This window comes from Adiantum capillus-veneris, chromosome 18 (assembly GCF_014529385.1).
Source record: "Adiantum capillus-veneris isolate H3 chromosome 18, ASM1452938v2, whole genome shotgun sequence".
Classification (NCBI taxonomy): domain Eukaryota; kingdom Viridiplantae; phylum Streptophyta; class Polypodiopsida; order Polypodiales; family Pteridaceae; genus Adiantum; species Adiantum capillus-veneris.
The window spans coordinates 64,966,678-64,991,080 of NC_140948.1; the positions used below are offsets into that span (position 1 = coordinate 64,966,678).

General features: G+C 41.2%; 1 protein-coding gene across 1 annotated transcript in view; it reads right to left on the reverse strand.

Annotated features, from left to right (window-relative positions):
* Positions 1-344: 344 nt before the first annotated feature.
* The window catches only part of LOC147435789 (uncharacterized), a 64,381-nt gene continuing 40,322 nt past the window's right edge, over positions 345-24,403 (reverse strand). Inside the window, exons 4-5 of the mRNA XM_086487786.1 lie at positions 608-688; positions 345-458 (exon numbers count right to left, since the gene is read on the reverse strand). Of these exons, the coding sequence (XP_086343912.1) occupies positions 345-458; positions 608-688 (195 nt within the window). The remainder of the gene's footprint in view (positions 459-607; positions 689-24,403) is intronic.

A 24,403-nucleotide genomic window follows, 5' to 3' on the forward strand; every position in this document is an offset into this window, starting at 1 on the left:
CCATGCCCATCCGCAATTTGACGACGTAGATGAGCGCTGCCCACCCCTCTTGACAGGGACCATTGATCCCCATTGGGGAGATCTGTGTCAATTGTTCCTGAGGCTAGTAATGGGCATTGATAAACCCGAAGACCTTGTATGTTGGAAATCGCTTGCCATAGATGGCATGCACACATTTTCTTATCTCTAATAGCATGCATAGCCTAGAAGCGCTAAGCGTCTCTCCCATGAGATTGTGTCAAAAGCTTTAGGAAAATGTTTTTCCCTCGACATTGAGATGTCTACCACTAATCCCCCCACACACTCTGCTAAAAGAGCAAGCAGCTAGCACTGAAGCCGTTGGCTTAAGGTACTTGAGGATAACCATCATAAGCTTTGGTGTGATCGATCCTGGTAAGCTTTTCTGCCCTCATGTCCAATTTGTCGTTTACTCGTTCCATTTCTTCTTCCTTTGTCGTCTGCATCGCCAACAGCCTGATAGCATCAGTAGAAAATGTGTTGAACGGGCTTGGGAAGGCAATGGGTGTTGGTTATTCGACTCTAGATTAGGCCAACTGATCATTGATTGAAAAGTGATATCTTTAGTTTCAGTAGCACTAGAACAGACCTCTGCCATGGGTTGATCGCACGAAATATCTGAGTGCTCATCACGTTGGCAAGCATCTGAAGTACCCTTCAGCTTGATGATCTGCGATTGCAACGCAGAGTGCTTTTTTTATTTTGTTCACCTGGTAGCTTTTCACGGCGTAGTTTTTTTTAGAGCTTTTCATGGCAGCGATGTTTTTTTATATTAAAAAAATCTAATGCCACGTGGTGGCTTCTGCATTCAGATAGTGGAAAGAGAGCGTTGGGCTCACCAAGTAAACATAGGATTATTTGCTTTCTTGTCAAGGAAATTGAGATTTCTAGGTTGGAAAATAAATTTTTGCCAATCTCTTTTTTTGTGGCTTCAACAACGATGAGCTTTTTACAAATAAATCGCAAGTTATTTGCTATCTTGTCAAGGAAATTAATACAGAAATCTATTTTCAAAGTATATGTAAGATGATCGCTTTTGACCATACTCGAGGGAGAAGCTTCTCTAAAGAGCCTTAATGATATCAAAGGCTTAACCCTTGAGGGAGAACAATCACCTTCTCCTTACGCAAATTTGTGAGACATACCCAATCCCATCAAATCAAAATTACAAAGAATATATGGAGATACGGTGCCAGCTAATGATCAACACGGTAGTCACACACAGGAGGTTGCTCGTGCAAGGCGGTACGGGACATGAGCTGATTATCACTTGCTTGGTTACAGGAAATGAACCGAAGGTCAAATTCGTAATGGTTACGGGTTCAAGTGCCCCTCGTCACCCTTTATAAGGGTGCTATGGCTATGAGAGTAAGCTCCTGGATGGCAAGAAGTAGGAATCTTGGAATGAAATAAATAAACAAGGAAGCTGCCAGTGGGGGGGTCCAATAGGGCTGAGTTAGGATGTGCTTAAGGCTGCCAGTGGGGGGGTCCAATAGGGCTGAGTTGGGATCCACAAGCTCATCCTCAGCACTAAGTCACACCATGCATTTATTAAAGGGGGGTGAAGGGTTCCACGACGAAGAAGTTCACGCACGAAGGTTGAGGTGATCGCAACTGCATAGGTTATTTAAAAACTAAACCCGAACACCAATTAAACCTCAAAAACTTGGGCAACGTGTTTTAACTCATAATATAGCCTCATAAAAACGGAGGGGTTTACACAACGTGAGCACGGGTGAGGTGGTTAGCCCATGTGATGCGAAACCCGTTGTGCGAGGCTGTGGGTTCAAATTTGGGTCACGAGGGGGTGCCGAAGTTCCCATACCGTTGTTAGGAGTTTTTTGGAAGAAGTGATTGCGCATATGTACATACACATGCATGGTGCATCGAATAAAGGATTGCTCATTTTCCAGAGCCAGGTGGTTGCGTGGAGCCCACATGTGTACAGGTAGGACAGCGTGTACATAGTACATCGATTTTCATTATCACCAGTACCAGTGTGTTTTTTCTATAATATTGAGGAGTTGGTAGCACGTAAAACTTCTCGAGGAAGCTATCCGTGAACCGACGACATGAGGTAAGTAGGTGCGTCAAATGGCATCTAGTGGCGTCAGGAGGTTGAATGGCGTCAATACTTGCACGTGGGTAAGCGAGGACACAACCTGGGTGTTTTCTTGTGATGATTTTGTAGAAAAGTCATCATGAGGACTACATTTGGGGGCCACTTCACGTGGTTACGGGATGCATTATTGGAAAAAGTTAGAGTGCCAAGTGTGCGGATGGATGTAGAAGGCTGACAAAAATGCACTGCGTGGCCAATTTTTGGCATGTTCGCAGTCCGTTTGAGGTTAATCGAAAGGCCAAAGGTGCCCAAAGGATAAAGTGAATTGTGGACACTGAAAAACCTAACAAAAAGACCAGCAAAACGTGGAGAGAAGAGGAGGAACAATTGCAACTGAGTTTGTGCTGTTTTTGGAGTCTGTTTTGGCCATAAACTGCTCATCCGAGGTCGGATTTGAGCTCTTTGATATTGTAGACTAGGGTTTTTGTCCGCTCCGGATGCAATGGCGCTATCTATTTTACCAAATTCCTCACTTTTTTCTACTGTTTTGGCTGTATAAGTTTCTCCTATGAGTGAAGCCTCTGTTCAAATTTGTGATTGTATCTGACATATTTCATCCATATTGTGTGAGCTATTTGCCCCATTGGTGTTGGCCCAAGTTCAATCGTATCTAAAAATAAAAAATCTTCCTCTTTTGAGCTCTTTTTTTTTGTGTGTGTGTGTGTGTCTCTATGTTGAGTGGGCAAATGGATAGTCTCTCTCCTCTCACTCCATCGTTGTGTTCCTTGTCCCCGCCAGGTAGGTTGTGTAAGCTGAGTGGTGCCCCATAGTGTGTGTGTGTGTGTGTATCATCCCAAGAGTGTGGGTCAGGTCATTATAAAGGTGTTGTGTGTGTTTCCATCCTGCTCACATTCTTTTGGCGCCCCCACGGAGGATCTTCTTCGAGTACCTTCAGCTTCGGGATTACAAGTTGCAGATTACAGGTTACAGATACAGGTACAGGTGATTCACACAGATACATGTAGCTGGAGTAGAGTGATACACTGGCAAGTGGGAGTCACTTGCAGTTGCCGTGGGTATGCATCAATTAGCGCCTGTTTGAGCTCATTGTTTTGTATTGTACGTTACTTGTGGATACTGCCATTGCACGCCTTTGTGGAACCATACTTGGTTTTATTGGACAGTCCCATCCATTTATGAGACTTGGTCTGGAAGATAGTTATTTCTTAGACTTGACTATACGAGATTTGCATAAGCTGTCGTGAGAGGATCGATAGCGTGAGGTTTTATTGAGCTAGGGGATTCTCAAATGTGAGATCCTTTCGGTGATACAAGTGGCTGGAGCTCCCTTTTTGTGACCTCACCATAGGCTATGTACTAGTGATTCCTACTTGATGCTCAGGTTCTATTGTTGGCAGGTTATGCATACATGTACAATCTATATTTTGGGTTCTTACTGCTCTACTTATGGGGAAACTCTGCCAAAAATTTTCCAAGTTGTGATGGTTGGTTTTTTGGTCTTTTGAGTCATTTATGCTGTTAAGCTGCTGAAATTCTCGCAAAATTAGAGGATAAGTCAAGTGTGCCTTCTTGGGAGCTGCATGGTTGGCCTTAATGGATGATCAAAACGCTCCTTTTCATTTTGCACAAAGAATCCAGATAAATGTTAATGTGTCCAGGAAGATTTTTTTTCAGTAGCGCATAGTCTTTATGTTTGGGCCAAGAAGATTAAGAGAGACACTGGAATACCCTTTGCCTGTTATAATCTCAATGATTAACTATGAAAACTCATTTGATGTGCATGTGTTTGTCCTTATCTAAAGACGAGCTCCATTGAAGTTTCTAGCGATTGAGTCAATAAAAAGTTTGGGTTCTTGCACGTGTGTTAAAAGGGGTTCTCAAAGCATCAAAACTTGGGTAGCCATGGCTTTCTCTTATCCGGAGTTTCATGGAAGAAGTGATGAAGATGTGCAAGACTTTTTGGAAAAGATGGAGGTTCCCTGCATTAGCATCAGATTCGTGATCCGGCACAGATGTTACATCTTCTCTAGGCTTGTTTGAAGAGTGATGCACGAATTTGGTCCAAAGCATTTGAAGATAGGTTGCATGTGGCCGATCCACCTGTGAGATTAAGTTACGATAATCTATGGCATGGATTGAAAGTGGAGTTTGTGAAGACAGAAGATCCTAACAAAGTGTGGCAAGAAGTACAGGGTTTGGTGCAAAGGGAAGGTGAGCCAATAGATGCGTACATACGTAAGTTTTCAATGGCATGGGAGTGGATGTGCAAGGCCCTAGCACCACAGGGACCTCCACTGACATGATGAAGAAGGACAGGTTCTTGGCTGGTCTTTGGGAGAATATATGTTGGAGAGTGGAGCTAAAGAAGCCTAAGACATATGAAGATGCACTAGAGGTAGCAAGGAACAAAGAGTGGAAGCTGAGAAGAATGAGTCAGCTAGGAGTAGAGTCTTTGCCCAGGAGGTCTGAGTTTCAGCTTATGGATTCTTTGCAAGGTCGCATGCCAGGGGTTCATCATGAACCAATGGTTTCTGTTACTCCTCAGGTTATGCCAGCAGTGGTCACTACAGCAGTGCAAGATGATGGGCTAAGGCAAGACATGAGGCAAGTGGTAGATTTAATGAAGAATCTTAGTCTAAACATCTAGGTAATGTGGGAAAGAATCGAGGTCGGGGGAGGTTTGCAAATCAGCCAAGAGGTGAAGAAAGACCAGGGAATGGTGTGGGACAAAGCAATGGTAGCGTCTGGAGGCAGATGCCCACGTGTTATAATTGCGGAGAGTTGGGCCACATCAGCCCGCAATGTGATAAGCCATCAAGGATGGGCGGAGACATGTATCCATTGCCAAGGTAGGTGCTAACTAGGTCAAATGATTATGGCATTGAAATTAAGGGAGAAGAAGGAACCAGTGGATTAACCCAAGAGGAAAAGGGAAAGACAAAAGTGATTAGTGTGGTCACTTTGGAGAAGGCAACAAAGCTGGAGGATACATTAGTGATGCCTATTGGGAAGAGGACCACACAGGATAAGGAAGGAAGAAGTGCCCCAGGTCCTAGCAAGAAGAAGGGAAAGAGCCATGAAGGTGAGGATGTCAAGGCCAAGAGTAAAAGAAGGGCTCGTCACAAGTTTCATGTTTCAGATTTTTCACTAGGGGATGGGCATTTAAGCTATGACTTGAAGGAGGATCTGATAAGCAGGAAAGCAGATGTTACTTTTGGGCATCTTATAGAGATGGTGCCTGAGGTAAAGCGACAGTGGAAGAGGATGATTAACCCAATGGAGAAAGAACCAGAGAGAGGTTCAATGAAGGTGTTGGCGATGGATGAGCTACTAGACATTTGCCCAATAGTAGATGTGTGGCACAAAAGAAAAAATATGGGACAAAGTTATGTTGATGACGGAGCTCAAATATGCGTCATAATACACTCATGCGTTGAGAAGATGGGTCTTACAGTCACTAGGATGTCAAGCTTTTGGATCAGATTGGCAAACCATCAAAAAGTAAAATGTTTGGATGTGGTAAAGAGCTTAGAAGTGGAGGCGTATGATGCAAAGGTGGTGGTTGATTTTCATGTGATGCAAGCGGGGTTGGAAGCATATCCTATTATACTGGGCAGACCATGGTTACGTGCAGTGGGAGCTGTTCAAGATTGGCAATGTGGTACGATTAGCCTCTATGGAAAGACAGGTGCCAAGAAGCTATATAATATGGACACAAGGAAAGTATTGGAAGAGCTTTATGAAGATGAGGATGAGTCTAGTCATGAAGACTATTCCATAGTGATTGATGAGGACAGTGATAGTACTACCATCAGTGATGAGGATGTTGATGTTGCATTTCTTTTGATGGACAAATAAGTCCAAGAGTCTGGTTTAGTTGCATTTGCAAATGAGATTGAAGATGAAAATGAAGGGCCTTATGAAGTGATTGAAGGGCTGATGCAAACCAAGGTTGAATTGTCAAAGAAGCAAGAATTGATGACACAAATGATCAGTGGAGACCTCTCAGCTATGGAGAAGGAAATATATTTGCACATGCTGGCTAGTTTTCCTGATTTGTTCATTACTTCGTATGAAGAGATTAGAGGGTTCAAGGAGAAGATATGCATATAGAGCTGTAAGAAGGTGCTAAGCCAGTGCGACAAAGGCTAAGAAGGATGGGTCAAAGCAAATGGAAGCCTTGCGGGAAGAGGTGGACAAGTTATTGAAGGTAGGATTCATAGTCCCAGTGGAAACCACAGAATGGGTGAGTCCAGTAGAAGTCAGCCCAAAGAAGGATAGAAAGTGGAGAATTTGTGTAGATTTTAAACCCTTAAATGCAGCCACTAAGAAGAACCCATATCCTCTTCCATTCATTGATCAGATCTTGGATTCAGTGGCAGGTTATGAGAGGTACAGTGTGTGTGATGGTTTTTCAGGCTATTTTCAATTGAAGATTGCTCTTAAAGACCGAATAAAGACAAATTTCATTACGCCATGGGGCTGTTATTGCTACATGGTATTGCCATTTGGGTTGTCAAATAGACCATCTTTCTATCAAGAGAGATAAAATTGGGTATTGGAACCATTCATTGGTAGTTGTGTTAAAGCTTTTATGGGCGACTTCTATGTCTACAGCGGTAGGGCTGAACACCATGAGAAGCTGCAGATGGTATTGGCTCGATATGATGAATGTGAAGGACAACTAAATCCAAAGAAATGTCATCTAGCACAACCAAGGGTGAAGTTATTGGGCCATATGGTGTCAGAAAATGGCATTGGCGCTAATCCAGACAAGGTTAAGTCTATTATTCTTCTTCCATCACCTATGAGTACGAAGCAATGGCAACCTTTATACACAAAGTGAAGTACGTGGCACGGTTTATTCCATTGTCTTCATAGCTCCTTAATCCATTACAACGAGTGGCAAAGCATGATCCATTGCAATGGGATGACAAGTGTGAAGAAGTGTTTCAAGAGGTGAAAGAGGTGTTAGGGGGGCTATCAGCCATGCAGGCTCCTGATTGGGAGCAAGTGTTTTATGTAAATCCATCAGTAGGGGATGATGCCATTGGAGCCATACTATTGCAAAAGGGGAAGGGCAACCATTATACAAGGCCAATGTATTGTGCAAGCCGAGTGAAGTTGATAGCAGAGAGAAAATTCTCGGAAGTAGAGCTAGTGATGGCCAGTGTAATATTCGCTTGTCGACGATTTCGTCATTACTTACTACCAGGACCTTTTGTTTTCTTAACGAGTTACACATTTTTGCCACAGTTAATTAATGGCACTAACATGTCAAATGTGGTCAAGAAATGGGTAATTGAGCTGCAAGAGTTTGAGTTCTCTTTTTTAGTGGAAGACAGTACAAGAGCTACCCTAGCTGATTTGTTAACTTACAAGGAGAATCCCCTTCTTGTTAAGGAAGAGGTGGTGAAACGGGTAGTTGAAGAAATGCCACAGATCAGCAATGCACATGTGTTGTTCTTTGATGGCTCATACAGAAAGAGCCATGATGCGACTTCAGGGGGTATAGCACTTTACGATCCAGAGGGGAAGCTAGTATGTAAGAGAGGGTTCAAATTGGATGCGCATAGTAACAATGAGGCTGAATATGCTACGTTGGAAGCTGGATTACACATTTGTTTGAAGCATGGGATTAGAAAGTTGAGCATAAAAGGTGATGCCTTGTTAGTTGTGAAGCAAGTGTTGAGTGTGTGGAAGAGCAAGAACATCTCATTGAAGGAAATGTGTTTCAGAATTTCAAAGCATGATTGGGTAGCTATTTGTGTTGAGGACCAATTTACCTCTTTATCATGGCCGGGAAAGTTTGGCTCAAGAAGAGAAGTTTTTGCTAATAGGAATCATTTTGAAGGACATTCAGAAGTCTAAGAAGTATGGTTTTGTGCATAGAGCGTACAAGTACAAATTGATTGATGATGTCTTATACATGAAAGGGACTGGTCTCGTGTTGAGACGTGTACCTTGGTAGGAGGAGCTTTATAGAGTGTTGGAAGAGAATCATGAAGGCGCATGTGCGGCGGACATTTTGCGCTAAAGATCACCTGGCATAAGATCTTGCAAGAGGGGTATGTATGGCCTAGTTTGCACAAGGATGTTCACCATTGGTGTAGGTCTTGCAATAGGTGTCAAGCATTTGGGAAGAGAGTGTTGAAGCCAGAGCTACAAAAAACCATTATGGCGTTTGATGTGTTTGAAAAGTGGGCGATTGATGCAATAGGCAGGTTACCTATCACAAGCAGCGGCAAAAGCTATAATTTGACCGCAGTGGACTATCTCTCTAGATGGGCAGAGGCTATAGCAGTAAAACAAATCACTGCAAACGATGTGGCAAAATTTGTGAACAATGAAATATGTTGCAAGTTTGGGGTGCCACTAGAGCTACATTCGGACAAGGGGCCAAGATTTAGAGCTAAGCTATTAGACTTTTTATGCGCGAATGAAGATTAGGCACCAGCATACCACTCCTTATTATCCACAATGTAATGGCTTAAATGAAATATTCAATGGTGAGTTGGTATAAATTCTTTCAAAAGTGACAGCACCAAGGAAAGAATTGGGATTTGGAATTGCCTAGTGCATTATGGGCTTACCGTACTTCGGTGAAGATAGGTACACGGTTACTCCATTTCAGTTGGTATATGGAAAGGAAGCACTATTGCCTATGGGAGTAGAGTTGCCTGCGGTCAAGATGTTAGAAAAGTTGCTTGGGCAGTCCAGTGATGCATTCAAAGAGAGGCTCTTACAATTACAAGAGGTTCAGCTAGATAGGATGAGCGCATTGGAACATTATGGGCAGATGCAAGATAAAGCTTTAGAAAAGATAAATGAAAAGGTCAAAAGTAAGGGTATCAAGAAACATGACTTGGCCTTGCGCTACAACAGTAAGCTGGACAAGACATTCCAAAAGAAGTTTCAAATTAAGTGAGAAGTCCCTTTCAAGGTAGTGGAGAAAAAGGATTGCCCATTTTCTAGAGCCAGGTGGTTGCGTGGGGTCCACATGTGTACAGCTAAGACAGCGTGTACATAGTATATCGATTTTCATTATCACCAATACCACTGTGTTTTTTCTATGATAATAAGGAGTTGGTAGCACTTAAAACGTCTCGAGGAAGCTATCCATGAACCGACGACATGAGGTAAGTACGTGCGTTAGATGACATCTAGTGGATTCAGGAGGTCGAATGGGGTCAATACTTGCACGTGGATAAGCGAGGACACAACGTGGGTGTTTTCTTGTGATGATTATGCAGAAAGGTCATCATGAGGACTATATTTGGGGGCCACTTCACGTGGTTGCGCGATGCATTATTGAAAAAATTTGAGTGCCAGGTGTGCGGATATATGTAGAAGGGTGACAAAAATGCACTGCGTGGCCAGTTTTTGGCATATTTGGGCTCCGTTTGAGGTCAATCAAAAGGCCAAAGGTGCCCAAGGGATAAAGTGAAGTGTGGACACTGAAAACCTGAGAAAAAGACCATCAAAATGTGGAGAGAAGAGGAGGAACAGCCGCAAGTCATTTTGTGCAAATTTTGGAGTCTGTTTTGGCCATAAACTGCTCATCTGAGATCAGATTTGAGCGCTTTGATATTGTAAACTAAGGTTTTTAGCTGCTCGGACACAATGGCGTTGTCGATTTTGCCAAACTCCTCACTTTTTCCTGCTGTTTTGCCTGTGTAAGTTTCTCCTGTGAGCGAAGCCTCTGTTCAAATTTGTGATTGTATCTGGCATATTTCATCCATATTGTGTGAGCTATTTGCCCCATTGGTGTTGGCCCAAGCTCAATTGTATCTAAAATAAAAAATCTTCCTCTTTTGAGCTGAGCTTTTGTGTGTGTGTCTCTGTGTGTGTGTGTGTGTGTGTGTGTGTGTGTGTGTGTGTGTGTGTGTGTGTGTGTGAGTGGGCAAATGGATAGTCTCTCTCCTCTCACTCCATCGGTGTGTTCCGTGTCTCGGCTAGGTGGGTTGTGTAAGCCGAGTGGTGCCCCATAGTGTGTGTGTGTGTGTGTGTGTATCATCCCAAGAGTGTGTGTCGGGTCATTATAGAGATGTTGTGTGTGTTTCCATCCCGCTCACACCGCCTTGATTTCTGCGATGACCAAATTTAGTGTGCCTCGAGATTCCGTCCATGACTTCCTGGCCATCGATCCCTTCACCACCACTTAATAAATGCAGGTGTCACTTAGTGTTGAAGCAAGCCCATTAGAACACCCAAGATGCGTAGCTCAGTTGGTGAGACGTTTGAGATGTAACCCCAAGGTTGAGCTTTCGAGGCTCACAAGTTGCATTCTCTTGGGTGTATTCTCCTCCCTTATTGGGGGGGGGGGGGGAGGGAGGAGGCGAGGGTCCCACGGTTGCCCCTTGAGGGTGTAATGTACAGATGTATATACATGATATGTGTATAGTTTCTCCCTACTTCCTTCTCAACGCTGATGGTGGGCAAAAAAAGTCCATTAGAACAAAGAACAAGATATAGTTTGAAGTCATGATTGAAGCATTAAGATACGTTAGAACAGTGACAAACGGGCTTCTTCATAGAACAGAACACCTCCTTGGCATTGCATGACCTTAACTTAGTGAGTTCCACACAACAAAAACATGCAAAACATATCTTCTCAAAAGCTGGGGAAGTGGGGACATCTAGCCCATATAGAAATCTTCCAAAAAAGGAGTACATCAACCTTATGTCCATATAAGAATTTTTTAAGGCGATAAGGTGGGGGGAGATCAATAGTAACATGCTTCTATCCACTTCATCCTTCAAGATAATAACCAAACAATCAAAAATACAAGAGGTTTTTATCACTTTGAGCACAACCAGGTGTAAGCACAATGCATATGTAGGAAGAAAATTGACTAGTGTTAGGAGTTGCAACATGAGAAATAGAGGGTGGGGTCTGGTAGGAGCTCGTGCGAGGATGTTCATAGTAGAATAGCTAGTAGGCAATTCTGAGGGTGAAGCAATGGGGGTCCAAAAAGATGGTTTTCGAGGATGAGTAAGTAAGCATGAATTGTGCCATTTGCCCTTAATGCGGCCTGTCCTTTGCTCAAAGCGCCACTACAAGAATCTTACATGGATTCGTTAGCAGGTAGTACATTCCTCTATAGAAACACCTCCAAGGCCTGATGATATAGGACAACACTTTTTAAGGATGCCTTAAGGAACTCTCTATACATAATGTGGATGAGGAGACTTTCATAGCTTTGTGGCCTTTAGTGACAATTTATTCAAGAGATTTCAAGGTGGACTTTGTGAGTGAGTCTACAAGGATTATGGATACAAGGGAAAAGGTAGATCCTTTTTTAAATCATTAACCTTAGCGCGTGGGAAAAACGGACCATCATGCCAACTTCCAAGGGTCATCTCCCCCTACAAAGTCACACCCACATTTAATGAAAGATCTATGTATATTCAACGATTGGGTGGTAAAGTTATGTTCCCTTCCACTTGTTTAAATTATCCCTTTAGGCTTTGACTCCAAGGACACGTCCGAATTTAGTGGAGCATCTTTGGGTGGTTTTAAAATGTGTTTAGTGAAAGGGCACCCGCTTGGGTAGATTTCCAAAATACTAGAGGAGTTTATCATGAGAATATCTTGGAGGCCCTTTGAAAGCCAAATTTGGCAGCAACCTTATCTCTATCATTGAAAGGGCGAGCAGAAATCCCTTGTTGATCAAGGCAAGCAATGCAAATTTTCCAAATAGCCATGCCTTATGGTTGGCCGTAGCCGGCGGGAACAAACGCCACAGCAAAGAGCTAGTAAATACCAAACACAATTATTGTGGTAATTGCACAAGAGACAGTTAGTTAGTTTCCTAGTCTGGCGGTTATAAATAGGGCCCACTATTCATTTTACGGGTTACACACTCTTCCACTATCACGGAGTCTAGTGTCTCGGAGATCATTGTGCTCTTGTACTTTTTTGTCATTAAGCCCAGAGTAGACTTTGGCTCACGCTGTTGTACTTTAGTTATAATGATCTGAATACATATTCTAGTTCATCTTGTTCTAATATCCATTTTAATTCTAGTCTCGTACTTCATTTCAATTTTTGTATGTTCTAATATCTAACGTCTCTATCTAATTCTCCTTGCTTGGTATAATTAACTCTAGCTGACCAACCTAAAATAGGTGTCACAAGTGATTAGCTCATTTCATTTTGGCGATCACGATGGGAGTGACACAGATGTTCCTCCAGATCCAGGGGTAGCTAATGAATCACGGAATTCACAACACTCGACTCGTTCCAAGAGGAGAGATGCAAGGAGAGCAGACCATGAGCTCGATCCAGTGAATCTCATAGAAGCGGGAAACATACTGATGACAGTGAGGCGAGTAAGCGATGTCACATATCCGCAAGAGAGAAGTTAGCAAAGAAGCATGAAATGGATACGGTAAATGAGACCAATGACAATGACAATTGGGAAGCAAACACAGACCATTACAGCAAAAAGACGAAATCGGTTTAGAAAGCTAGATCGACTCATAATGAACATTCTATTGATCTGAAGATTTCTTTTCCAATCTTCAACGGGGAAGGAAGGACGATTCAAAAGTGCACATGCAGGCGTTCAAACAATATGTTGGGCTGAAGGATAGAGATGAGGATGAATAGGGAAAGTATTTTCCTCAAACATTGAAAGAAGCAGCTAGGAAGTGGTATTACCGTTATCCAGTGTGCCAGCTCAAATCATACAACAAATTGATTAAAGCATTTTGCCCGGAGTATTCAGACAACGAAGGAGACGAAGACATCCTATGTGAGCTGGACAAGATAAAGCAAGGTAAATTGTCAATTAACAGTTATGTCAAGAAAATCAAGGAACTAACCAGACCATTGCATGCACCCCCATCAAAAAAAAATGAGGGCTTGGTTCCTTAGAAGCTTTAGAAGTAAGAAGCTAAGGGAATAGGAAGTTCTAGCCCCTACGAAGAAATTCAATACTCTGATTCAACAAGCTCTAAAATTGGAACAACAAGCTAAAAAGGAAAGGAGCCACAAGAGAAGAGATTCCAGTGATAGCGAAACATCGTCTGAAGAGTCAGATTCCATCATAACTTCCAGATCATCTGATAGTGACTCGGATGAAAAAGCTAAAGGCAAGAAAAAGGGTCGTGGACCAAGAACCTGGAAGAAATGTCAAAACAAATAGCTGAGATGGCCACAACGAGATCTTCAATGGAAAAGGTGGAGACCTCGTCTTTGAAGTGCAAATCTAGAGATCATCGGTCATATGAATGTTTCCAGTGCACTTATTGTAAAGCATATGGGCATGTGTGGAACAATTGTGGGATAAGGATTCATCACTTTTAGAATTGAAAGGACTTATCTATGATTTCATTGACAAATCCATAAGCGGTAAAAATAGATGGGGCAGGATGAGATCAACACGAGTGTTGGAGGTGGCAAAGACAGATATCAAGGGGGTACTGGTTTGGGGAAAAGGTGTTAGGGCAACGGCTATGGTGGGTGCCAACGACAAGAGAAGCCATGGAAGAGGAGATGGTGTGCAAAGAAGGTGAACGAGAGAGAGAGAGAGAGAGAGAGAGAGAGAGAGAGAGAGAGAGAGAGAGAGAGAGAGAGAGAGAAGAGCATATATTTTGATACAAGCAAAAGTAGAACACGCTATATTGATTTGTTCAAGAAGCTTTACATAGATAGAGTTAAAAGTTGCCATGCAAAACTCCACTAATGACTCACTTTGACTGCATGCCATAGGGCACATTCCCATAGGTAATGGGCTTGAAACCCAGCAATCCCCCCCTCAAGCCCAAAAATAGACTAGCCACTCTCATGACATGGAGTTATAGGTTTACTCTTAATCATAAGTTTGTGGTATACTCTTAAACCGTGAGTTTTTGGTGTGCTCACAACCAAGGTTTTTGGTACACCCATTACCTGATGCTATGACAATAAACCCCCCCTCAAACACATAGGGTGTAGGTCAAAGTAACTATCAACAGATGGAGTTTTTGGTTTACTGCCAATCCTTGGGTTTTAGGTTTACTCAATAATCTCATGAGAAGTGGTTTGCAATAGGCTGAGAACAAACCAAAAAACTGATAAGTTGGGAGGCCTTACCACTTATGTGTGGCGGTGTTTATAACCCATACAAATTTTGGCATGGCAGTAACCGTTAAGCTAAAACAAAGCTTTGATAGAAAATATATGATTGTGTTGACAACCGACAAACTTGGAACAAATTTATGATATTGAACATGTAAAAACAATTTGTGAAGTCTTGTATCACATTCTCAAAGCAAATCTTCTCTGTACTTGTGGTGATCGATGTGTTTGAGCATGTCGTAACCCTTGACATACATATAATGTGAAAATCGTCGGCATGCTTCGGAGATGCAATTGGGATAATCAAAGTTAATCTTGAAAGGTTGAAGCTTGAATCTTTGGAACATACAATTGCATACAAGTTCCCAAATCTTGAAATAAGCACAATCCAATAGCGGATTTGTCGATATTTGGTTCATGCAGAGGAAATTAATTATTTGATTAAAAAAATAAAGGAAAAATTAATTAGTTGATAAACAAAATAAAGGAAAAAATTACCCTTTTTGTCTTTGATGAATAGAGGTTGGATGGCTTTATGCAACTTTAAGTGAACCTTTTGAGATGCTACCAAAACTGCCACCACCCTTTCCAAGCACCGTCTCCTAACGTTTAAATTTCTTTGCAATAGGCATTTTGAAGTGCTACTACAGTCTCCACTATTGTAGCCCAGTGTTTACTAGAGCCTTGCTTCACCTTTGCGAGTGTACTGAGATGCTCGTGCAGACAACGTGTTGAAACAATCACAGAGTTGCCAAGCTTTACTGTATTTCAACTGCATCCTTTGCTTCACCTATTGCTGTTGCGACTACATTTTAGAACGCCACCCCAAAGCGCCTAGGGCTTTGATAGCACCACCAATAGACATTGACTTTGACCTGCCTAGGAAAGGTGGCGTTTTGAGATGCCTTTCTAGAGATGCCAACACCCCTCTTGGGCTCTGATACCACTTGTTAGGGTAGCGGCTATGGTGGATGCCAACGACAAGGAGAAGCCATGGCAGAGGAGATGGCATGCAAAGAAGGTGGAAGAGAGAGAGAGAGAGAGAGAGAGAGAGAGAGAGAGAGAAGCGCATATATTTTGGTACAAGCAAAAGTAGAACACGCTAAATTGATTTGTCAAAGAAGCTTTACTTTTATAGAGTTAAAAGTTGCCATTGAAAAACTCCACTAATAATTGTCTTTGCTTGCATGCCATAGGGCACATTCCCATAGGTAATGGACTTGAAATCCAACAAGTTTTATAAAATCTAATATTTGACCAACCTAAATGATTTGTCAAAAAAGCTTTACTTTTATAGAGTTAAAAGTTGCCATTGCAAAACTCCATTAATAATTGGCTTTGCTTGCATGCCATAGGGCACATTCCCATAGATAATGAACTTGAAACCCAACAAGTTTCATAAAATCTAATATCTAACCAACCCAAATGATTTTCTCATATTAAACTGATCATTTAATGTGGGAGAATAAATAGGAACAATTGTTAGAATATAGACATGTGCTTATGGATCTATCTGAACACGGGGCCAAAGTTAAAGGAGTCCAAATGAGAGATGGTCTATCAAAGAGAAATGCTAGCTAATGGAGCTTAAATACCTTAGGGTTAGCTTCATTAAAGACCTCCAAAGGTTAGTGTTGAAAGTCCTTAGACCTTAAGCAAGCTAGGGTTGTGCTTGAGGTGGGAACCCGGCCCAAGCTTGAGGTGCATGTCGTGCTTGCTTACTAAGGTGCTTGAGGTGCTTTATGACTAAGGTGCTTAAGGTGCTCCATGACTAAGGTGCTTGAGGGGCTTAACGTGTTCCCAAAGTCAACCAAGATCCCTACTCATGGGGGGGCGAGCCCTAATTGTAGGGGCAAGAGAGAGAACACACACACCCTCACACAAGGCAAGCCTAGTCTAAAGAAGCAACAAGAACACATGTCAAGTTCTTCTCCATGCTGCGCTCATAAGGTGCCTAAAGCCTATTGGTTGGCCTCTAAAGGGATCCAATGAGATTTTAGTTTATTAATTAATTGTTTATGTATTTATTCAAGTCCTCTCTCTCAAAGGGAAAAGGAGGACACTTATCCTAATGCTAGCATGGTTGCTTGATATGACAAAAGCATATGATTGGCTAAGCTTGTAGGGGTCCAATCAAATTGTAGCTTGAGCTACAAGGAGGGGTTGACCAAGGAAGCTAGGGGTGTGCTTGGGAAAATACCCTCTCTCACATACACTCTCAAGTTCATTCTCACTTGGCAAAGTGCAAGAGCTCCATCTCATTCTCCAAGCTTGTTGAGAAGTTGAGGGCCTACACCAACACTCTTGGCTATGGAATGAAAATCCAACGAAGGGCCATGCTTCAATGCTTAAGCTTGCCATCTTCTCCATCTCCATTACTATGCTATTATACTATGCAAGAACAGTGATGATAAGTGAGGAACTATCTCTTTCTCGTATGTTACTTCTTCTTCCTTTTCCCTACTCTCATTCCCCGCTAGCTCTCTCCACTTCGAAGGTGTTTGAGGTCTTGGGACTGAGGCCGGGGATGGTTAATGTTTTTTACAAGTTTATGTTAAGCTAGTGATGCATGACGCTTTCCATCTTAATTGCATCACCTAGGTCACAAGGAGCACAAAGATTATGTTGTACCAAGTCTCTCTTTATGGGAGAATCTATAATACAAAAGCCTATTGGACGGGGGACCGGCTCCAAATAAATCCGTTACTCAACTTTTGTCAAGTTCTCTAATTCTCTCTCTTGCAAAAGTATTATTCATGCCAAGTTAATTAAGTATAATGGTTATGTTGCTACCACTAATTAAGTTTACCCTCTATGTTCTCAAAGTAGTCTCACAAAAATGCTCACTATAGTTCTCTTAATTCCACTATTCTCAATGTTTATAGGCCATTTCCATTTCATTGTTGGTATCAGAGCTATTGGTTTCTTTTTTCTTACTTAAGAAGAGAGTTCCTTAAGTTGTCCATGAAAGGTTAGACCTATTCATTGCAATAGGGTAAGTGGGACAAGGATCTATTTTCTTGGTTGAGAAGGACTTGGTTTGAGGTACACCGTTGGGAACTATAGTTTTAATAATGGAGTCTCTAGGGGCTTGCCTTTGGCTTAACCATTATTGAGCTACTAGGAAGCTCAATAGGAACCATAATCAATCAAGCAATGTTAGACCCTCTCCACTAGTCTTTGCAATCAACAGTCTCTAAACCACAGGTGTGGCTGCTTGAGGAAGGACTAATTTTCAAAGGTAAAGAAGAGTAGCAACTAAGGTTTTGGAGGGTACCAAAGCACAAAGTTTAATTAGCATGTCTGACAATAATCAAGAGAGTAGAATTGTCATTAAATCTAATATCTAGCTAGCCCAAATGATTTTCTCATATTAAACCGATCATTTAACGTGGGAGAATAAACGGGAACAAGAGTTAGAATAGAGACATGTGCTTCTAGACCTATCTCAACAAGGGACCAAAAGGAGAGATGGTTGCATTTCAATAGGGGTCCAAAAGGAGACGGTCTACCAAAGAGCAGTGTGCAATAAGTGCTTCTAGATTTATCCCAACAAGGGACCAAGAGGAGAGATAGTTACATCTCAATACGGGTCCAAAAGGAGGTAGTCTATCAAAGAGCAACGTGCATCTAATGGAGCTTAAAAGACCTTAGGGTTAGCTTCATTAAAGATCTCCAATAGTTAGTGTTAAAAGTCCTTTGACCTTAGGCAAGCTAGGGCTGAGCTTGAGGTGAGAACCCGACCTAAGCTTGAGGTGCTTATCGTGCTTGATGACTAAGGTGCTTGAGGTGCTTGTCGTGTTTGATGACTAAGGTGCTTCTCGTGCTTGTCGTGCTTGATGATTAAGGTGCTTGAGATGCTTGTCGTGCTTGATGACTAAGTTGATTGAGGTGATTTCATGCTTGATGACTAAGGTACTTGAGGTGCTTGTCATACTTAATGAGGAAGATGCTTGAGAAGCTTCCTATGCATGGGGGGTAAGGTGCTTGAGTCAAAAAAAGAGACCCTACAAACTTAATGAGGAAGGTGCTTGAGAAGCTTCCCATGCATGGGAGGTAAGGTGCTTGAGTCAAAAAGAGACCCTACAAAGGAGGGGGAAGTCCCAAAGTTAAGGGAATCTTTGACTTAACCTTCCACTCACACAAAGGGAACCGCTTTTTTCAAGGGACACATGGGACACATGTGCTTGAATGCTATTGGTTGGGCTAAAGAGGGGTCCAATGAGCTTCTAGTTCCATCCAACAAATATCTGGATATTTTCAAGCTCTCTCTCTCTAAGGGGTAAGGAGGACACTTGTCCAAAGACTACCCATGTACTTGAATGCATGCTGCATGTGGTTGGCTAGGGGGAAATGGGTCCAATGAGCTTGAAGCATGTGAAAAGTCTAGAACTCGCTGCAAGCAAGCAAGGGGGGTGTTGGGAGGGTATACTCCACACACACACACACACACTCATTTTGTGGATTCATTCTCACTTGGTGTGAAAGTTGAGGAACTCCACCTCCTTCTCCAAGCTTGTGAGAAGTGAGAGCCTACACCAACACTCTTGGCTATGGAATGCAAATCCAACCAAGAGCCATGCTTCAATGCTTAAGCTTTCCATCTTCTCCATCTTCATTACTATGCTATTATGTATGCTAGCAAGAAGAGTGATGATAAGTGAGCAACTGTTTCTTTCTCCTATGGAATGTTTCTTCTTCCTCTTCCCTACCCTCATTCCCCGCTAGCTCTCTCCACCTTCGAAGGTGTTTGAGGCCTTGGGACTGAGGCTTGGGATAGTTAATGCTTTCTATAAAGTTTATGTTATGCTTGTGATGCATGAAGCTTTCCATCTTCATTGCATCACCTAGGTCATAAGGAACACAAAGATTGTATTGTACCAAGTCTCTCTTGATGGGAGAAACTATACTACGAATGCCTATTGGAGGGGGGACTGGCTCCGTACGAATCCGGTCCTCAAATGTTTTCATGTTCTCTAAACTCTCTCTCTTGCAAAAGTATTATTCATGCCAAGTTAACTAAGTACCATGTCTATGTTGCTACTATCAATTAAGTTCACCCGCTATGCTCACAAAGTAATCTCACAAAAGTGCTTCATCTAATTTCCCAATTCCGCTACTCTCAAAGTTCATAGGCCATTTCCATTACAAGAATGAATATTGATTTTGCACATGAAGGTGATAATGATGATGCCCCAATGTTTGCTAATTATCTTGTTACTAGGTTGCAGCAAGCTATGGGCAACCCTACTTTGCAAGTCAAAGTTACTTAAAAACTTCGTGCTAGACGGTCACAAGGTGGTACCCTTTATCAGCTGATGTATCTAGTGGTGTGTGGTTAGGTTGTTGGTAGATGCCATGGCTCCGTTAGAGCATGACTTACCATGTAACTTTTTTGGTTTTTTAATTCATATATTACTCACAATTTGTGAGTTTGAGAAAAACAAGGTGAGAAGGCACTAAGGCCTGCTAAATTAAGAGGGAGATGAAAGTTATGGAAAGTAAGTTCAAAATAAATGCCCACAATCATATGGCATTTTTATTGTGTTATAATGTAAAATTATATTATCAATTATACATAAATAATCACAAATGGTTTATATATTGTGAAGGGTCCCACTTGAACAATAAGGTGAAATGTGCACACTACAGATTAGCATTTTAATACAAAATAAAAATAAAATAAAAAAATGAAAACAATAAAATAAATTAGAGACACATTGACAAACTAAAAAATTTATTTTAAAACTGGGGATGAAGGGAAAGTGTATTTTCCATATCCATAATCCATCGTCGAAAGCAATGTGAGGGTCCAACCGATCGATAGGTCAATTTGGAACAACTAGTTTGTAATTATGTGTGTATATGGACAATACAATTCTATATTAAAACAATACAACTGTACAATTGACTAAGACCTACTTTCGATAAATCTTCTCCCTCCATCTTTACCTTCAGCAGGCTATCATGACTGCTTACCTTGTTTTTTTAAAAAACATTAAAATATTTTTTGTTTTGAATTTTTTTCCAAGAAACTTTTTGAAAAGACTAACAAAAAATTATAGAGTATCTTTACGTAAATAGTTTTAGCCGTTTCTTGATAGTAGTAGACATCTTGTAATGCCAAACTTGGATCCCCAAATTGCTTTCTTTTCTCTTTCCTTCACCAAACCCTCTTTAAGAACGGTTTCACACTCCACTCTTGACAGTGCCTCCCTCCCCTAATTTGGCTTCTCCTGGGCAAAGATTATCATATGAAACTTTCATGAGTGTCTTTCTCAAGAGAGCTTCCCTTTGCACTTCAAACAGTACATGCTTCACTAAGGGTGGAGCTAGTCATCTATGCATATGCTAGATTTATGTAGAGGAACAAAGCTACAAAAAAAAAAATCCTTTTGTGTTACAAAGGGCACATACATGGATCACAAATTGTGAGGTGTCAAAAGGGCGAGATTGTACTGTAGAGAAAAAGTGGTGAATGTGTGTAAAAGATACGAGGTAGATAGCAAGGGGGTGGTGAAGGAAAAGGGTTGAAGTGGCTTACGAAACCCTGGGAAAAACAATATTTTGTTGGTATTTCATATTCAAGCTCGAATAAGAAAGAGGGTTGAAGTGGCTTAGGAAGCCCTAGCAAAAACAATATTTTGTTGGCATTTCATATTCAAGCTCGCCTGAGCAATTAAAAAAAGTCATTTATTTTCCTTTGTTATATCTGATTAAAGGTAGGCCTCATGATTTTATCACTTGTTTTCAAATTGTGGAGACCTAATCACTTTGAAAACATACGGTGAAGGGTTTTAATTTTTAATTGTATCCAATAAGAACCAAAAAAATGCAAAGTTCTTTTTAGTCAAGGCAAAAGGAGTGAAGTAAGTTAAGGCAATGCCCTTTGTACATGCCAAAAATGGATTAATGTCAAATTTTATCTCATATTGTAAATGCTAAACCAAACATCCTTTTAAAGTAGGTTATTAACTCTCTCTCTCTCTCTCTCTCTCTATATATATATATATATATATATATATATATATATATATATATATATATATATATATATATATATATAAGTTATCTTTTCAGATACATTAACTAGTTTGGAAAAAAACTCTTCAATATGTTTGGATGTTTTTTTTTGTGAAAGAGTACTTTTATATAGTGACATGCATGATTCTTTAAGCTTTCAATCTCCCTCCATGGCAAATGAGATAGAGCAAGATGTATCTTTTTTTTTTTTGCAAAACTCACAATTGTGAGTGGATAGTATTAAGAACATCAGAAATATACACCAACCTCGAGCTCATACAGAGCCTTGAGGGTCAAAGGATTACAAGTTTCCTACTTGACAGAGAAACCACTCCTAGGCTGTACTTATTACAAGATGTCGTCATGACATGTACTGTTCTAGACCAGTCCTCTGAGGCTTGTTTGCCTCCGATCCTATGGATCGTCACTCTGCTCTCTTGTATGATTTCACAAAAGCTTGCCACATCCAGATCTCCCTCAAACACGCGGCGGTTCCTTGCTGCCAAATATGGTGAAAGAAGTAGTACCTGATTATTTGAGTGTAGACAAGAAGAGCAGGACTTCCCAACCTGTTACTACCAAAGAATAGATCAGTCCTGAAGAACTTAATTTGCCATGTCCTTTGAATCCACTTGCATATTCTCCCAGTCATGCCACTGATTGCCTGGCATCCCATGAAAAGATGGGCTAGGTCTTCACTAGCTATTCTGCACCCCGAGCAATGATCGGACCCAATTCCTCTTTCTTGTATCTTTATGCTTGTTGGCAGAGCTCCCCCACATGACTTTCCATAGAAATATCTACATATATTGAGGCCACCTTGGCTTCCAGATGTTCTCCATGACTCCCTCCCACCGTTTTTTCGTTCAATGCCTCTTCCATATTTTGTTGAGTGAGCTACACCAATTAGCCTCGTGCATTAATGCATGGTAAACACCTTTAGAATGTGGTTTCCAAAAGAGGCTACTCCCGGGCCATCTCCAAGCATCCCATTCAAAGTTGGATTCACAAATTGGCATCACCACCTTATCAAGCTCTTTCATCACCCTGTAGACTAGTAAGATCTCAAAGCCATTCAATTGAAATTGGATGGCTAAAGAGTCATTAGTTTTCCAGCACTTCCTCTTGCTATCTCAGAATTGCTCTAGTCGAACGAGCCCCTTATTATTCACATTCCTGGCCATTTCTATCCAATAGGGGCTTTGCGGCAGCCCCAATATTGTAGAGAGCCAAGGGGACCATTGAGTTCTTAAAGTATCGTGTTGCTTCTCCCCATTCCAAAACCTTAGCTGCTCTTTTGCACTTCCTCATTAGCTCCCCTGAGAGTCCACCAAATCTAAGATAGAACCACTTCGGGGCGAGAAGTTTGTTGTGCATCACAACCCCCTTCCACTTTCCCCCTTTCGATCTCAGTTTTACTGCATCAAGCATTTCCTTGGTCATGATAGCCCAAGCTTGTTCCTGTTTAGCCAATGAGACCATAAATTTGGCACAAAGGGCCTCAACATGGAATACAGGGTTAAGAATGTCGAGCCCTCCTTGGTCTATCGGGCGAGCAACTACCTCCATCTAGTCCATTGCCATGGCTGGGAGGTTTTTGTGTTGTTCTTCCAAAGAAACCTAAGGAGGCAAGCTTTTAGAGCCCTTTTGATGAGGTTCTCTAAGAATGCATAGGCAAACAATCAATAACTCCAAGTGTTTAAAAATGTGAATTTTTAAGATTTGTAAGTAATTTTTCAATTTAAAATGATAATTACACATTTCTATTTTTTATATTTTAATTGTTATGGCTGAAGTTTGCACAATTTCAATCATAAATAGCAATTAATAGCTTATATTTTGTAAATCTGCCCTTTATATTAAGGGCTAAGTAAAATGTTCTTCTAAATAGTACCTCTCTCTCTCTCTCTCTCTCTCTCTTTCTCCAGAGATCATTATGAGTTTTTACCTTTATAAAATAGATTTTTAACTCTCATGACCCCTCAATAGTCACCTTTTTGCTTTTTGAGGGCCCCTACAAAGACTGCAACTTGTTTTCTATCTAATAGATCTAGTATTTTTTAGTATTAAAGTTTGGATGGTTTTATTGTGTGCAATGCTCACTATAGTAGCTATTTGTAAAATTTTGGACTATGTTATATTAACTTTTGCTTTTAGTTTTTAATTCCTCTTTTCGATGTCATGATACCAAACATGGAGGAAAATTTTTAATTACACACACAATTGCCTCTCTCTCTCTCTCTCTCTCTCTCTCTCTCTCTCTCTCCATCATGATATACGGTTTTTTCTAATCTAACAAATCTAAGTATTTTTTCAGCTTTCAAGCTTGAATTCTACTTAAACTTTTTAAAATTATTTTCTTACACATGGAGAAGAAATCTTCTTCATTAAACACACATTTGTCTTCTAAACTATATATAATGCAGCTTAAAAATTCAAGGCCAAAGAAGCCCTCCACTTGTCTCATTTTTATGAAGCTTGAAACTTGTGAACCTTTAATATGCATAGCAAGGGCCAACCAAGGAAGCTATGGTAGCTTAAAAATTTCAAGGCCAAAGAAACCCTCCACGTGTCTGATCCTTGTGAAGCTTGAAACTTGTGAACCTTTAATATACCTAGCAAGGGCCAACCAAGGAAGCTATGAATTGTGAGAGAGGATGGTGTCTCCATGTAACTACAAATCTCTTGATGGAATCACTTTTCTTAACTTTTCCAATGCATCTGCAGAGTGTGTAGATATCACACCACCTCCTTTATGTGTGTAATAGAAACAAGTATGTCAAAGGTAAAAAGATGCTAAAATATATCAAAGATAAAAAGGAAACAAGCAGTCCCAAAACGACTTTTTGAGAAACCATTAATTAGTTTAGGGGGGGAAAAGAAAGGAAAAGGGAAGGGTTTTGGGGGGGGGGGGGGGGGGGGGGGGGGGGGGGGGGGGGGGGGGGGGGGTGGGCTTGTAGTCTAGTGGTTAAGGTTGAGCGCTGAGGTCAAATCCTACCCACTAGCATTGATTTTAAATTGTGAGTTGAATGGAGATGCTAAAGGATCTTGGGAAGATTTTATGTAATGGAAAAGTAAAAGCAGAGCCAAATAGTAGGAAACAAGTAGGTGCATCAAAGATTTTTGTAAAGTGGAATCAATGTAGATCCATCCTTTTGAGGTGAAAAGGAAAAAAGAAAGCCTTGCCAAGGGGACGCAGCAGTGGTCACATG